General features: G+C 39.7%; 1 protein-coding gene across 1 annotated transcript; it reads left to right on the top strand.

Annotated features, from left to right (window-relative positions):
* Positions 1 to 1,564: 1,564 nt before the first annotated feature.
* LOC308343977 (olfactory receptor 2W1-like) lies at positions 1,565 to 2,509 on the top strand (the record flags this gene model as incomplete). The annotated part of the gene is made up of 1 exon (XM_080805256.1): positions 1,565 to 2,509. One exon carries the CDS (start codon positions 1,565 to 1,567, stop codon positions 2,507 to 2,509), a length of 945 nt encoding a protein of 314 aa, XP_080661382.1.
* Between the last annotated feature and the right edge of the window lie 14,707 nt (positions 2,510 to 17,216).

Genomic DNA, 17,216 nt, shown 5'->3' with positions numbered 1-17,216 from the left:
TTATCTTCACTGAACATATAAGGAAGCTGGTGTAAAAAAATTACATAACTGCCCAAGGACACATTACCTCCAAGTAGTGAACCTGGGATTTGACACCTAGCTCTGAGTCTAGAATCTGTGCACTTAGCCACTATGCCCAACTTAGCTGTCATCCACCACATAAAAACATCACATTCATTAATTAAATTCCATTTTCTATTGAGAAAAGCTATATCCCTATCTCATGCTACTTGGTAGTAACAGTTCTTTTTCATGATAATAATATTTTCGTGTTCTGACTAAACTGCTTGTAGCAACCATATATGGTAGATAATTTAATTCACCTTATTTTACTGTAATGACAGCAAGTAAAGTTATTATTCCTGGTCACAAACGCACAACAAATATAAACTACCCTATGTCTGATGTTTACGGCCAGAAATTCTATGCAAAAAAACACAAATTTACAAACCAAAAAAATAAATAAAAATTTAAAAATATTTATAAACTAATTCAATTAATAAAATTCTGTCTATAAAGTGATATGATAAACTATTCAGAAATAGTGAAATGTATGTGTTCCTTATCTCTTTTCTGAATTCTTATAGAACTAAAATGAGGTTTTACCTATAGAGGTCTGAAGCAAGCAGAGGATTGACTCATTTGTGGAACTGGGAAATTCCACAAAGAAAAACAACCCACTGATTGTTTACTGAGCTGCTTCTTGTTCCAGTCCCCTGCCATCGTAATTTTGCAGAATGGCCAGGTGAGTTGGAGCTAACACAGGTAGTTGCTGTGTGTGGGTGGTAACCAAATGTTTCTGGAATTAGTTCAATATTTAACTCTGCAACAAATCAGTAAGGCTATTTAAATGCTATACAGCAGTCATGAATGGCATTCTAAGAAATATGGGTCCTCTGTACACAGAAAAGAAGGTTAATAGGAAAGATGATTTTTCCTGGCATCAAAAAAGGTCAGTAGAGTGGGGAACAGCAAAACTGATAAAGGAACAGCAGTGTATGTCATGCTGAAGAGGAGGGAAATCAAGGAAGGGACAGTGATGATAATGGCTGGAATGAACACATTTGAAAATGAATATGGAAACTGATCCTGCTGCCAAATACTGGAGATTGTCCCTAGGAAGTGGGTCCCTTAACTTTTTACTTGAAATTCCACTTCTTGGATAAGGCAAAAATTTGTCATGACCAAGTATGCTTATGTCATATTTCAACAAGGAACAGCTCTTCCAATCTTAAGTAATATTAAATTTATGGATTTATCACGTAACCAAAACACACAGAAACATAGGTGACATGGCATCATTAAACCATTTCAATGATCTATAACTCAGTGTGACTGAGTTTGCCATATTATTTTTAGAACCACTCTGGTTATGAGTAAACACAGAGAGGCTATGGACAATGAACACATGGAGAGTGTTAACAGAGGTGGTCCAAATGGGAGAGAGAGCACAAACAACTGAATTGGGGATACTCATGGCAAGCTACATGGCAAGCTATTTCTGCCTAGGGCTGATGCTATTTTGATTACCACGATCTTGTCTCCTAGACTTTCCTAAGGAGCCATGGACACAAACAATGCAAGTTCCACAACAGATTTCATCCTGCTGGGCTTTTCTGATCGACCCCAATTAGAACCCATCATCTCGGGGGTGGTCTTCATCTTCTATATTGTGACTCTGGTAGGAAACACAACCATCATCCTTGTATCTTACCTAGACACCCAGCTCCATACGCCCATGTATTTCTTCTTATCCAATTTGTCTTTTTTGGATCTCTGCTATACGACTAGCATTATCCCCCAGATGCTGGTAAATCTATGGGGTCCTACAAGGTCTATTACGTACGGAGGGTGTGTGCTCCAATTCTTCTTTGCCCTTGACCTGGGAGCCACTGAATGTCTTCTCTTGGCTGTGATGGCCTATGACCGCTATGCTGCTGTCTGTCAACCTCTTCACTACACAGTAATAATGAACCCTCAGCTTTGCCAGAATATGGTGCTCACCGCGTGGTTAGGTGGCCTTGGCAGTGCCTTAATTCTTTGTTCCCTGACTTTGAAATTACCAAGATGTGGGCACCAGGAAGTGGATAATTTTTTCTGTGAGATGCCAGCATTGATCAAGATGGCTTGTGTCTACTCAAAAGTAATTGAGGTCATTCTCTTTGCTCTCGGGGTGATATTTCTTCTAGTACCTCTATCACTAATTCTCATCTCATATGCAGTAATCACTCAAGCAGTCGTGAGGATCAAGTCAGCAGCAAGGTGGAGTAAGGTCCTTAATACATGTGGTTCCCACCTCACAGTAGTAACTCTGTTTTATGGAACAGCCATTTACATGTACATGAGGCCACAGAATAGCACCTCCCATGATGAGGGGAAGTTCTTTACTCTCTTTTACACAATCATCACACCCACGCTTAACCCTCTGATCTACACTTTAAGAAACAAAGATGTGAAGAGGGCAGTAAAGAGAATACTATGTGTTGAAAAATGGCCAGCCAAGTCATGAGTTACATGGAAGAGAGCTAGGAAATAATACTGACTTTTACCAACAAAAGATGAATTGATTCTTTTCTCCAAAGAGCATTTATTGGGTGTTACCATTGTACCAAGAATTGTACTAATTAATGGCACTGTAAATAAGTGTAAAGAGAGAAAAATTTTAGGAGCTAGAGATACAGACACATAAAAAAACTTCAACTCATACACTTAGAATCCCTCAAGACTAATCAAGAACTGTAGATAACTAAACATATAATTATGAAATGTGGTTAAATACAGTAATAGAGATATGTACAAAGTATTAACATTTCACATGGAAATTATTTTAATATAGGATTACACTGTACACTAATTTTTTCCTTTCCTCACTGACCAATTTTATAGGAATACCCTTTCTTCATCTACCTGATACTGATATTGGGGCTTCTGTACTGGAGATCGTCTGCCCACTAATACCCGTTCCAACTTCTCCTAGTTTTAACTGGACACAGGGCCACAAAGTGTGTATTGCATTTCTGAGCCTGGCTTTCATTAACACACTGTCAGGGAAGCAATGTGTTTAACTCCTGGGTTATCTTCTCAAATATGAAGCCATTTGCTCTCACCCTTCTCACTCCCCTTCATCTTGACTGGAATGTCAATGTGGAGAGTACCTAGCTTTACCAAAAGCCCTAATAAGGAATGGAAAAATAACACGGAAACATCCACCCCTGCAGCAGAGAATGTCTCCAGACTATTACAGGAGGAAAAGCTTCTATATTATTTAATATTAATTAAGCCCTTTACTTTAGGCTCTCTCTGTTAGAGTAGCTTAACTTTTACTCTCTGTGGCCTGATAAGGAGTTTGAGTGTTTCCTGTAAGGTAGTGTGCCCTTGGACCACCAGCAATAGCATCACTTGGCCCCTTATCAGTAATGCACACTCTTGGGCCCTCCTCAGACGTACTGTAGTGTTTTAACAAACACTACAGGTAATTAGGCTAAACTTTCAGAACCACTATTACAGAGAATAGGGAGATGTTGAGTCTCTAAACAGAAAATTAACAGTGCTTTACAGATTTTAATTAATTTCCTTCCCATATACCTGTGAAAGTAGGTGAGTAATGGTTTCTCTAGGCTCTTAGATAAGAGAAATGAAGGAAATGAGAAGTATCACCTAAAAGAAATCCATATAAAAGGGTATTCATTATTTAATAGTATCTTCTTACTCTGGTTTTATATTTTTTTCTTTTATTAAGTTAAGATGGTAATAGATGGTAATTTTTTGGAAAGGGGCTTGATGTTCTTATTTGGCAAAAGAAACCTTAGCAATCTCATGTTTGTTCCCCATATGCTTTTACTTTGCTTTACTGATAAATACATTCAAACTCTGATAATCTGGATGCTGGAGAGAGAAATACTCCCCTTCTATACAAGATGACCATTTCAAGAGACTTGGAAATCCTCTCTGCACAACAGAGTCCTCACATTTGTGGGGTCCTTGCTCTGTGATTTCAAGGTCAAGTAAACTGCCATCCACCTGGAGTACTGGGTGGGAGCACAGGGTTTGTAAGGCTTAATGGTCTTTTCTCTCCCGTCTTCAAGCCTTGTGGTTCCCAGGATTCCACAGGGAAAACACTATACCTTTATTTATAGTTTTAATTCCTTTTTGCAGGTAACTTTAAAACCATCAGATATGTAAGCCTTGGTAATAATAAGGAATCTGAGAGAGGGTGATGATACCCAAAGACAGGAAGCCCTAGAGACAACAGAAACTTTATGGTGCTCTAAGGACTTGGGAGGAGAATGTACAGAATGGTGGCAGTGTGGCCCTTGGAAACGAATATCACCTCTTCTTTGTGAAAAATGCTTGTCCCCAATCTTGATAACCTATTAATTTATCACTTACAAACCTCTCACTAGATTCCTAAATCCAGTTATAATCTTACCTCTGGATAGATATTCTTACAAATCTCATCAATCTGCCCTTTGAATTCCCTCCAAAACCAGTCCCTGCCACTATTATGGCATTATCTCATTTTATATATTTGTCTGTATGTATGTTTGAGGAAAGGCATTGGTGAGCTTTTCAACAACATAGAACCTCTTACTCATGTGTGATTTTCCTGCGTCTAAACTGGCTTCTGACATGAATTACATGTTTAATAAATACAGAGAATGAATAAGTGAATGGATATTTTCTTAATAAATATACATGAAATGTTCTTATTCTACAGAGTATAACAAATATTCATTGGGCAATGAATACAGGAGCAACATCTTTAGGCTTTTAACATTTAGAACATTTGCAACACCTGACAACTAAAAGAAGGGAAAGATACTCTAGGTTTTCTTTCACCTTCATATTATTATGGAATCCTTTTAAGTGTGTATTTGGACATGAGAAAAACAGGAAGAATAAAAGAAAAAGTTTCTCAATTATCTCATAACCTAGAAATAATGACTGCTAACTCTTTAGTTGATTTCCTTTTAAATTATTCCCTTCCATATTAAAGTTTTAGTCACACTGAGTAGCTGATTCATAGTATTAGAAGTCCTAGCAACAGCAATCAGACAACAAAGAGAAATAAAAGGTATTCAAATTGGCAATGAAGAAGTCAAACTCTCTCTTTGCAGATGACATGATACTTTATATGGAAAACCCAGAAGACTCCACCCCCAAACTACTAGAACTCATACAGCAATTCAGTAATGTGGCAGGATACAAAGTCAATGCACAGAAATCAGTTGCTTTCTTATACAATAACAATGAAAACACAGAAAGGGAAATTAGAGAATTGATTCCATTTACTATAGCACCAAGAACCGTAAGATACCTGGGAATAAACCTAACCAAAGAGGTAAAGGATCTGTAATCAAGGAACTACAGAACACTCATGAAAGAAATTGAAGAAGACACAAAAAGATGAAAAAACACTCCATGCTCATGGATCAGAAGAATAAACATTGTTAAAATATCTATACTGCCTAGAGCAATCTATACTTTCAATGCCATCCCAATCAAAATTCCACTGGCATTTTTCAAAGAGCTGGAACAAATAATCCTAAAATTTGTATTTCTCCCAAGGTATGAATTCACATCAGATAAATCACTCCCAAGGGCAAGTGATTGGTGGCCTTTGAAAGAGCTACTGTATGTAAACAGACATATGAGGTAACTGTGATATGAAAATGGGAAGAAGATGGGAAATGGGAATGTGATGGGAAAATGGGAAGAAGATGCTGACAGTGACAAGACTGGAAAAACAATGTTGCACTGTTATAGCACATGCTTGTCCCTGTCCACACAGACGACAGAGATCTCCTGTGAGACAAAATGATGGATGAGGAAACACACCCAGGCTCCAGTACCTGAGGAAAGTGTGAATGGTCTTCTAGGTAAGTGACTGACATCTTGGACCCAAGAATGGCGTCAGTTAATCAGGGTCAAGTGCTGGAGATTCCCTGGAATAACACTTTAAAGTTCTATAACACAAAGAATAATTGTGAGTTTGGGGAAACAGACATCTCACTTTTCCTGGTTGTATTAGTTATCTGCTGCCACATAAACACTTATTTTAATTCTTTATTTAAATGCAATTTAGTTAACATATACTGTTTTATTAGTTTCAGGGGCAGAATTTAGTGATTCGTCAGTTTCATATAGCACCCAGTGCTCATTATATCAAGTGCCATCCTTAATGCCCATCACCCAGTTACCCAATCCTCCCACTAACCTCCACTCCAGCAACCCTCAGTTTGTTTGCTATAGCTCAGAGTTTCTTATGGTTTGTCTCCCTATTTTTATTGTATTTTATTTTTCCTTCCCTTCTCCTATGTTAATCTGTTTTGTTTCTTAAATTCTACATTTGAATGAAATCATATGGTATTTGTCATTCTCTGACTGACTTATTTCATTTAGCATAATACTCTCTAGTTCCATCCACATCACTGCAAATGGCAAGATTTCACTCTCTTTGATGGCTGAATAATATTCTATTATCTATAGACACCACATCCTCTTTATCCATTCATCTCAATGGACATCTGGGCTTTTTCCATATCTTAGCTACAGTGGACACTACTGCTATGAACAGTGGGGTGCAGGTGACCCTTCAACTATGTTTGTATCCTTTGGATAAATGCCTAGTAATATAATTGCTGGGTTATAGGGTAGCTGTATTTGGAAAACAGCATGGGGGGTTCCTCGAGAAGATAAAAATAGAACTACTCTATGAGCCACATAAATATTTTTTAAAGATAAAGCAGGGCTGCTAGAAATATGTTATTATATATATTAGTATTATGTTATAACATACAACATATGTAATAGAATATTACTCAGCCATATAAAAGAATGAAATCTTGACATTTGCAATGATGTGGATAGATCTAGAGTATAATGCTAAGCAAAATGAGAGTCAGAGAAAGACAAATACCATATGACTTCACCTGAAGTGGAATTTAAGAACCAAACTATAGAGAACAAATTGATGGGTACTAGAGAGGAGGTGGGAGGACGGGTGAGACAGGTGAAGATGGAGAGTACACTTATCTTAATGGGCACCGAGTAATGTGTAGAATTTTTGAATCTATGGAATGTATAGAATTGTTGAATATTGTATACCTGAAACTAATGTAATACTGGGTATTAACTATACTGGATTTAAAATAATTTTTTTAATTAGGGAAAAAAAGAAATGACAGAGTAGGTTGAATATCCCTTCCCCACAATTCTGAAACTAATATTCTGTTCATAACTCTGTTGGCAGCAAACCTGTCCTAAATAGATATGAGGCTATTTCTGCTCCTAGCTTTCAGTTCTGTTAAACACAGTCAGATCAGTGTTAAAACAATTCCTTTGCAATAGAAAATAATATTAGCTACATGTCATTTGTCATTTCTTCAGAGAATACTCATTATTTTTTTAAAGATTTTTATTTATTCATTTGACAGACAGATCACAAGTAGTCAGAGAGGCAGGCAGAGAGAGAGAAGGAGGATGCAGGCTCCCTGCTGAGCAGAGAGCCCGATGCAGGGCTCGATCCCAGGACCCTGAGACCATGACCCGAGCCAAAGGCAGAGGCCCCAACCCACTGAGCCACCCAGGCACCAGAGAATACTCATTATTAACACTTTGTAAAACTATACATTTTCTTCGGAGGATTCAAAAGAAATCAGACTCTGTTTTAGATGAACTGGTGGAATCAAAGGAAATATGTGAAAGAATAACTTAAAGTTAACCATTTTAAGTGCACATTTAGAGTAGCCATGTGAAAAGGATGGGTCACATTTTATGTTCACGTTAGTCAACAAAAATATCAGTGGGAAAGTTTCTGTCCTTTGTATCAGTTATCTTTCTGGGAAGAAATGTTCCATGAATTCTGAGCACAAATATGGCCTGTTATTTTTCTTTATTATCATTACTTTCCAAATATTCATCAGCCCCCAGTTGTAGTATTACCAGAATGTCCAGTGCCTGCATTTTGGGCTCCCCTTCCCCATGAATGGTCACCAAATTTCAAATTCCAAAAGTGCCTCAGTGTGCATGCCAGCCAGTAAACACCCTGTGTTAAGTGCACTACTTCCATTACTGCTTAGTGCCATATATGCCATGGTGCCTATTGGGGGATGATCCCACAGGTGCACAGAACTAGTGTGGGATGATGGTTCTTCAGGTATAAGCCCTGACCATTCCTATCATAAGAAGGACCAGTATTCCAGATCTCTGAACCAGCTTCAGTGGACCTCCTCAGGAGGCACATTCCCCTCTCCAAATTTTCATGACAGTTGCATCCCTGTGAGCCCTGTGTTCAGTCTCTGAGGTGGCTGATACAGCAGCATGATAGAGGCCTTTGTGACAAGCCCACAGCTAACATCACACTCGATGATGGATGTCCACTCTGACCACTTCTATTCAACACAGTACTAGAAATCCTAGCCAGAAGAACGAGGCAAGAAAAAGAAATAAAAGCATCCAAATCAGAAAGGAAGAAATAACTGTCTCTATATGCAGATGACATGATATCCTACATAGAAAATCCTAAAGACTCCACCAAAAAACTGTTAGAACTACTAAACGAATTCTGTAAAGTTGCAGATATAAAATCAATATACAAATATACATCATTTGCATAGACTAATAACAAACTACTAGAAAGGGAAATCAAGAAAATTAATCTCACTTACCATTGCATCTAGAAGAATTAAAGAGGTAGGAATAAATTTCACCAAGAACCTGAAAGACCACATCTTCCTTATCCATTCATCCGTTGAAGGGCATCTTGGTTCTTTCCACAGTTTGGCGACCGTGGCCATTGCTGCTATAAACATTGGGGTACAGATGGCCCTTCTTTTCACTACATCTGTATCTTTGGGGTAAATACCCAGTAGTGCAATTGCAGGGTCATAGGGAAGCTCTATTTTTAATTTCTTGAGGAATCTCCACACTGTTCTCCAAAGTGGCTGCACCAACTTGCATTCCCACCAACAGTGCAAGAGGGTTCCCCTTTCTCCACATCCTCTCCAACACACGTTGTTTCCTGTCTTGCTAATTTTGGCCATTCTAACTGGTGTAAGGGGTATCTCAATGTGGTTTTGATTTGAATCTCCCTAATGGCTAGTGATGATGAACATTTTTTCATGTGTCTGACAGCCATTTGTATGTCTTCATTGGAGAAGTGTCTGTTCATGTCTTCTGCCCATTTTTTAATATGATTGTCTGTTTTGTGTGTGTTGAGTTTGAGGAGTTCTTTATATACACTATGGAGTATTATGCCTCCATCAGAAAGGATGAATACCCAACTTTTGTATCAACATGGATGGGACTGGAAGAGATTATGCTGAGTGAAATAAGTCAAGCAGAGAGAGTCAAGTATCATATGGTTTCACTTATTTGTGGAGCATAACAAATAATATGGAGGACAAGGGTAGATGGAGAGGAGAAGGGAGTTGAGGGAAATTGGAAGGGGAGGTGAACCATGAGAGACTACGGACTCTGAAAAACAACCTGAGGGTTTCGAAGGGGCGGGGGGTGGGAGGTTGGGGGAACCAGGTGGTGGGTATTAGGGAGGGCACAGATTGCATGGAGCACTGGGTGTGGTGAAAAAACAATGAATACTGTTACGCTGAAAATAAATAAAAAATTTAAAAAAAAAAGAACCTGAAAGACCTATCTATATACTGAACACTGTAAGAATTGATTATAATAATTGAAGACACAAATAAATGATCATGGCTTGGAAAAATATTGTTAAAATGCACATACTTCCTAAAGCAAGCTACAGATTCGATGCAATCCCTACCAAAATTCCAATGCCATTTCTCACAGAAATACAAACAGTCCTAACATCTGTATGGAACCACAAAAGAACCTGAATCATGAAAGCAATCATGAATGAACCACAAAGTTTAAAGCATCACACTTTCCGATGTCAACTACATTACAAAGCCATACTAACTACAGCTGTGTGGTATTAAATAAAAACACACACATAGATCAATGGAATAAGAGAGAAATCCCAGAAAGAAATTCATACATAATGTGGGCATTTAATTTTTTATTATATACACATAATGGACTATTACTCATCCATGAGAATGGACATCTTGACCCTGCGGCAACACAGATGGACCTTGAGGGTATTATGCCAAGTGAGATAAGTTAAAGACAAATACTGCATGATATTACTTATATGTGGAATCTTTATAAAAGAGTCAAGCTCATTGAGACAGAGTAGTGAAAAAGTTGGCAGGGGCTGGGGAATGGAACAGAGGTTGATAAAAATGCACAAACTTCAGCTATAAGATAAATAGGTCTGAGGAGCTCATGTAGAACATGGTGATACTGTATTTTATCATTGAAATTGCTGAGAGAATAGAACTGAAATACTCACCAAAACAAAACAAACCAAAAATATGAGGTGACGGATTAAGTTAATTAATTACTTGGGGGGAGAGTATCATTTCACAATATATATAAAACAGCAAATCACGATGATGTTTACTTTAAATATCTTACAATTTTATATCTCAACTATATTTCAATAAACCCTAATTTTAAAAAAGACATTAAAAATAAAGGAGATGAACCATGAGAGACTATAGACTCTGAAAAACAATCTGAGGGTTTTGAAGGGGCAGGGGGTAGGAGGTTGGGGGAGCCAGGTGGTGGGTATTATGGAGGGCACGTATGGCGTGGAGCACTGGGTGTGGTGCACAAACAATGAATTCTGTCACACTGAAGAGAAATTAATTAAAAAAAAAAAAAAGGAGAGTTAGGGGAGAGTAGTAGAAAATGCTATTTTAGAATGGGTGGTCCGGGAGGGCTCTCTGCCCAGAGTGCTGAGTAGAGCAAGGGGGTCAGTCTCAAGACAGTAATGGGAAGATGATTCCTAGGAAGCTGCAAGGGATATACTTCACGTGTTTGCTGAACAGCAAGAAAATGGGAAAGTGGCAGAGTCACAGAAGACACACCAGCAGCAGCAAGGAAAGAACTAATCATGAGAAGGCTTCTATTTCATATGATGTTTATTCTAAGTGTGATCATTCAGGACTTGAGAAAAACTGGAGAAGCTATGATGGCAGAGTAGTAGGAGGACCTAGGCTTGCCCCATTCCTGGAACACAGCTAGATAAATATGAAATCATTCTGAACACCTGAGAAATCAATCTGAGGACCAACCGAACAAACTTCAAACTAGAAGGAGGTAAGAGGTCACGTTGTGGAAAGTAGGAGGTGCAGAGTGGTGTTTTCATTGATTAATGGATCAAAGATGCTGCATAGAGGAGGGAGCCCTGGTCACAGATAGAAGCGAGAGAGAGAGGAAAACAGAGAATCACACATGAAAAACACTCCCCCAAAGCCACTGACATGGAAAATGAGAGGAGCTAAACTTCATGTGTCTTTACAAAATGGATACAAAAACTGGAGTATTAGATGTCTGGCTTGTGGGCGGTGTGGAGCCCTGAGGGAGCTACACTACTCCTGTGGAGAAGGAGGGCAGATAGCCCAGTAGCAGATGGTGTGAACTGAGGATACCCTGGGATGCACAGGGAGAGAAGGCTCCCCCATCTTGGAGCATATCTGGAAGAAGCAATATTGCCTCTGCAGAGACAAAAGAACTGGCAGGCATCATTACCCTCACACCTGCCTCAGCATAGGCACAGAGACACCTGCTGAGGGCAGCTAACCTGGATAGGCCTTTGCTGTACTTTATTCCAAATTCCATGTTCCTGAGCTTTGGTGGGACTGCCTTTCTGGGACAAACCTGCATCAGTCCCAGTACAGTAAGATCCTCCCCCCAGAGGACCAGCATGGATCTCCACCACGCCAGGTCCCTAAAGCTGGAGTTTAAAAACTCAGCCAGCCTGTCTAGGATAGAATATAGGTGCATCACACTGCGGGGAGTCAGACAGTCTGGACACAAGTAGGGTGAATGCAGGGATCTGAGGGATTCTTGGGACATACCAGGGAAGGTAGTTCACTTTCCTGGAAGTGTTTCCCCGACAGCATGTGGAAGCTCCCTTCTCCAGGATGAGTGAGGCAACCTGTGTCAATTCCCTCCCCATCCCTCAACATAAACTAACTCCAGCAAGAAACACAGCACCAATAATGACAGCCTAGACTGGTTACACCAAGTCCTGCCTTCCCCTCACCATCTGCTGGTACTCCTTTTCTCATGCAAGTGTGCTGAAAACCAGAGCAGTGGGATTCTCTCCCAGAAGAAAACCTACCCATACACATGATGTTTATTGACCATAGAGTTCTGCAAAGCTTCAGCTCCAGTGGAAATAACATCAGGTCTCTTTTAACAAGCAGACAAGAGCACGTCCACATTCTGGCCAAGGTCCAAACACTTCCTGCTGCAGGCACAAAGAAATTCTGTAGAGGACTGGCCTGAGGGAAAAAGCAGCCATAACATAGCAGCAGGGTGTAAGCAGCACTCATCATAGACACTTCCTGAAGCACCAGGCCCTGGACAGTAAATGACCTCTGCTTATAAAGCCATTACTCTCAGGAGCAGGAACACCTAACAGGCTCTTCTAACACAGAGAAGAAGACAGAGAAGTAGATAAAATGCCAACACAGAGAAATTCGTCCCAAAAGAAAGACCAAGAAAAGGTGACAGCCAGGGATCTAATCAAAACAGATATAAGTAATATGCCTGATCCAGAATTTAAAGCAACAATCATAAGGATATGCGCTAGTCTTGAGAAAAGCACAGAACACACCAGGGGGGTTCTTACCACAGAGATAAAAGACTTAAAAACTAATCAGTCATGAGAGACTATGGACTCTGAAAAACACTCTGAGGGTTTTGAAGGTGGGAGGGGAGTGGGAGGTTGGGTGGGAGGTTGGGGTGGGAGGTTGGGGGAGCCTGGTGGTGGGTATTAAGGAGGGCACGTATTGCATGGAGCACTGGATGTGGTGCATAAACAATGAATTCTGTTACACTGAAAAGAAATTAAATTAAAAAAAAACTAATCAGCCAAAATGAAAAATACAATAATGGAGATTCATGGTCCTCTCAATTGATGCAGAAAAAGCATTTGACAAAATCCAGCATCGGTTCCTAATTAAAACGCTTCAAAGTATAGGGATAGAGGGAACATTCCTGAACTTCATAAAATCTATCTATGAGAGACCCACAGCAAATATCATCCTCAATGGGAAAAAGCTTGCAGCCTTCCCGTTGAGATCAGGAACACGAGATTCAAAACAGACTAGATCTAAGGACCACGAGGATGGAAGAAGCTGAGGAATGAATAAGTGATATGGAAGCTAAAACTTCCCTCTTCTGAAAAGAAGAGGGAAAGAAAGGCATTGGATCATGAAAGTATGCTTAGGGAGCTCAGTGACTCCATTAAGCATAGTAACATTCATATCATAGGAGTCACAGAAGAAGAGGAGAGAAATGGAGGCAGAAAGTTTATTTGAGGAAATAACAGCTGAAAACTTCCCTAATCTAGGGAAGGAAACATATATCCAAATTCAGGAAGCACAGAAAATTCCCATCAAAATCCCCAAGAACAGACCAACACCAAGACATATTGTAGCTAAATTTGCAAAATATGGAGGTGAACAACAACAAAAAAAAAAAAAAAGGAAAAAGAGGCTCCCTAAGGTACAAGGGAAGACAAACAGGGTTAGCAGCAGATCTCAGGGTGGCATGATATATAGTTTCCCACTCAAAGAGCCCCCTTTAATATTTCTTGCAAGGCTGGTATAGTGGTCACAAACTCCTTTAGGTTTTTTCCTCTGGGAATTTGATTATCTCTTCTTCTATTCTGAATGGCAGCCTTGCTAAACCAGGAATTTCTTTTTTATACCAGAAAGTAAAACTCAAATAATGGAGATATGTGGAAAAGACAGAGATACTGGCTAGAAGGGGTGCCTGGTGGTACAATCTTAGACAGTTTGCACATCAAAATAAATAATAATAATCACAGCTTACAGATCACTGAACAAAATAGGAATCCATCAGTCTACACTGATACAAATTAAAAAATGGGATATGATAAGATATGAAGTAAATGCCAACCAATGAATATAGGAAGACAGAAGGGTGGGATATGATAAGATAGGATTAGGAAAATCATGATAGAAATAATTCAAGCAAGAAATATAATTAGATGTTTAACTGGCAGGTGAGTTTGTTGGGCACTGGGTTATTTACACATTCTGAAAGTGCTTCCCCACAGAACTTTATTCCAAATTCTGATTACTGATTATTAAAACTGATTAACTTTATATGGAGAAAACCAGCAGATATCACATTAACCAAGTGATCACAGGTTACATCATTAATATGACATACCAAAATTGTGTACAAGCTGATATACCACAAGAAAAGGAACCCAGCGTCACTGCTGTGATGTCCCTGACAAAAATGCATAACCTGAATGTAATAAGAAAACATCAAACAAAAATTGAAGGGCATTCTGCCCATGGTGATGTCTTGGATTCAGTGATTATGTAAGAGAATGCCCTTATGTCACGAAATACATGACATATGTTCAGGTGTGATGAGGGGGCATCATGGCTACAAATTATTCTCACTGGGTTCAGGAGAATATTAAGGTCATTGGACTGTTTTTTTTTTAATTAAATTTTTTATTTATTTTCAGCGTAACAGTATTCATTGTTTTTTCACCACACCCAGTGCTCCATGCAATCTGTGCCCTCCCTAATACCCACCACCTGGTTCCCCCAACCTCCCACCCCCCGCCCCTTCAAAACCCTCAGGTTGTTTTTCAGAGTCCGTAGTCTCTCATGGTTCACTTCCCCTTCCAATTTCCCTCAACTCCCTTCTCCTCTCCATCAACCCTTGTCCTCTATATTATTTGTTATGCTCCACAAATAAGTGAAACCATATGATACTTGACTCTCTCTGCTTGACTTATTTCACTCAGCATAATCTCTTCCAGTCCCATCCATGTTGATACAAAAGTTGGGTATTCGTCCTTTCTGATGGAGGCATAATACTCCATAGTGTATATGGACCACAACTTCCTTATCCATTCATCTGTTGCAGGGCATCTTGGTTCTTTCCACAGTTTGGCGACCGTGGCCATTGCTGCTATAAACATAATACCCCAATACGAGAGTGCCCTGCGTCTGGGGACCAGCATTAACTTGGAGTCTGGTTGAAAGCACTCAAAAGAGCAAAGGATCGTGGGGGGAAATTGTGGGAATCGGGGCGGCTAGGGACAGGGGCTTAAGTCCCCAGACCCAGGACTGTTTTCTTAAAGGAATGGAGGAAGAAAGGAATGTAGGAAGGAAGGAGGGAACAGAGGGAGGGAGGGGCGGGCCATTCTGAAGGTATTTCAACTGCCCAAGAAGCAGCAGCTGAGCATCAACAAGAATGACAGAAGCACAATGAAAGAATTAAGTCTTGCCATTTGCAACAATGTGTACGGAACCAGAGAGTATTGTGCTAAATGAAACAAGCCAGAGAAAGAAAAATACAATACAATTTCACTCATGTATGGAATTTAAGAAACAAAACAAGTGAACATGTGGGAGATGGAATAGAGAGGCAACCAGAAAACAAACTTAACTAGAGAAAACAAACTGAGGGTTGCTGGAGGGTGGAAAAGATAGGTTAAATGGCCAATGGGTATTAAGGAAGACACCTCTTATGATGACCACAGGTGGTTGTATGTAAGTGATGGATCACTAAATTCTACACCCAAATCTAATATTGCACTATGTGTTAACTAACTGGACTTTATTATTTTCTTTTTCTTTTTTTATTTTTTTTAACATCTTAATTTTATTTTTTTCAGCATTCCAAGATTCATTGTTTATGCACCACACCCACTAACTACACTTTAAATTAAAATTTGGGGTAAAAATATACACCTTAATAAAACTGAATTAAATAAATAAACAAATAAATAAGTAAATAAAAGGCAAACCCCATTCCTAGTTTGCTGTATATACAGAATGGTCTATGACTGAATTAGAAGGGTAATTAAAATTCCCATAAATGAATAAAAAGACTTTGGAGACTTTGTCTCCTCTTTTTGGGGAGATGATGAGAGCATTTTCATTTGTCTGAACAATTGCTCTCTCAGGTTAGGCAGAAGCAGAAAGTTGCTATGCTAGTTTGTAAACATTCATCTATGTGTGCAAGATGTATAGATGCTGAGAAACTAAAGATGAGTTGAGCATTACACAGGACACACAGCTAGCCAGTGCCACATACTAAACTTTCTACTCTGAACCTAACTTTCTGTACTGGGCTTTGCAGTGCTGGATTGGGTCATCTAAAATGACATTTTTTCTTTGCCAAGGCACTTCTAGTTGGATTCTATCAGACAACCATAAATAGGTATTCGACAGCCTTATGACATAGGAAGAACTTTCTCATTACTCTGTTTCTGTTCCCGTGAGCATCCCCAGTGACACCACATAATCCAGTCTCCACGTAGTCACTGACCTACCACCACCACATGGAAACTATTCAGATTCACCAGCACCCACAGGAAAGTGCCCCCCCCTCAGTGCTCCGGAGGCACTGCTGCAGCCAGGGGGGACTTCTAGTGGGTAGTCTTGAGTCCCAGCTCTACCTGTCCCCCCCCACAAAGCGCCTGGGCTCTCCGCCCTTATACCCCAGCCCTGGGCTAGAAGCTGGTTCCTACACTCAACATGCAGACACTTCAGTGTTTTCTGCACTTGACAAGTCTACCAACATCTACACGAAGTATTTTTATCTTAAACATGCTTTCATTGAAACAGCTTATATTTCTTCCATGATTGAACTGTGACTGAAACTCTATCTAAAAAACTCTTAAGGGGAGAAGCAAGATTTCGGAGGAGTACGGGACCCCATTTCACCGGCCCCCTGAATTTAGCGGATATCTACGAAACCATTCTGGACACCAACAAAATCAGCCTAAGATGTAAGAATACATATCTGGATCTCGACAAGCAGAAAAGCGACTGTGTTTTGTAAGGTAGGATGTGCAGAGTCGTGAATCTGCAGGGACATATCAGAAGATAAACAGAAGGGGGAGGGAGCCTCCATAAGCCGGCTCCTGGAAAGTGATAGAACACTGGAGCGCAAAATCAGAACCCTTAGAAATCTGCTCTGAGAGAGACACCCCTCTCTGAAAGGGGCTCTGGAAATGAAAAGGCAGAATTCTATGTAGGGTACTGCAGTCTCCTCATACAAAAAGCCTTAGAACCAAAGGAGATTCCTGGTAGCAGAGTGTCCAAGCAGTGGAGCCA

This window comes from Martes martes, assembly GCF_963455335.1.
Source record: "Martes martes genome assembly, chromosome: 6".
Classification (NCBI taxonomy): domain Eukaryota; kingdom Metazoa; phylum Chordata; class Mammalia; order Carnivora; family Mustelidae; genus Martes; species Martes martes.
Note: the sequence above shows the minus strand (reverse complement) of the source record. Positions and strands in the feature narration are given on the sequence as shown.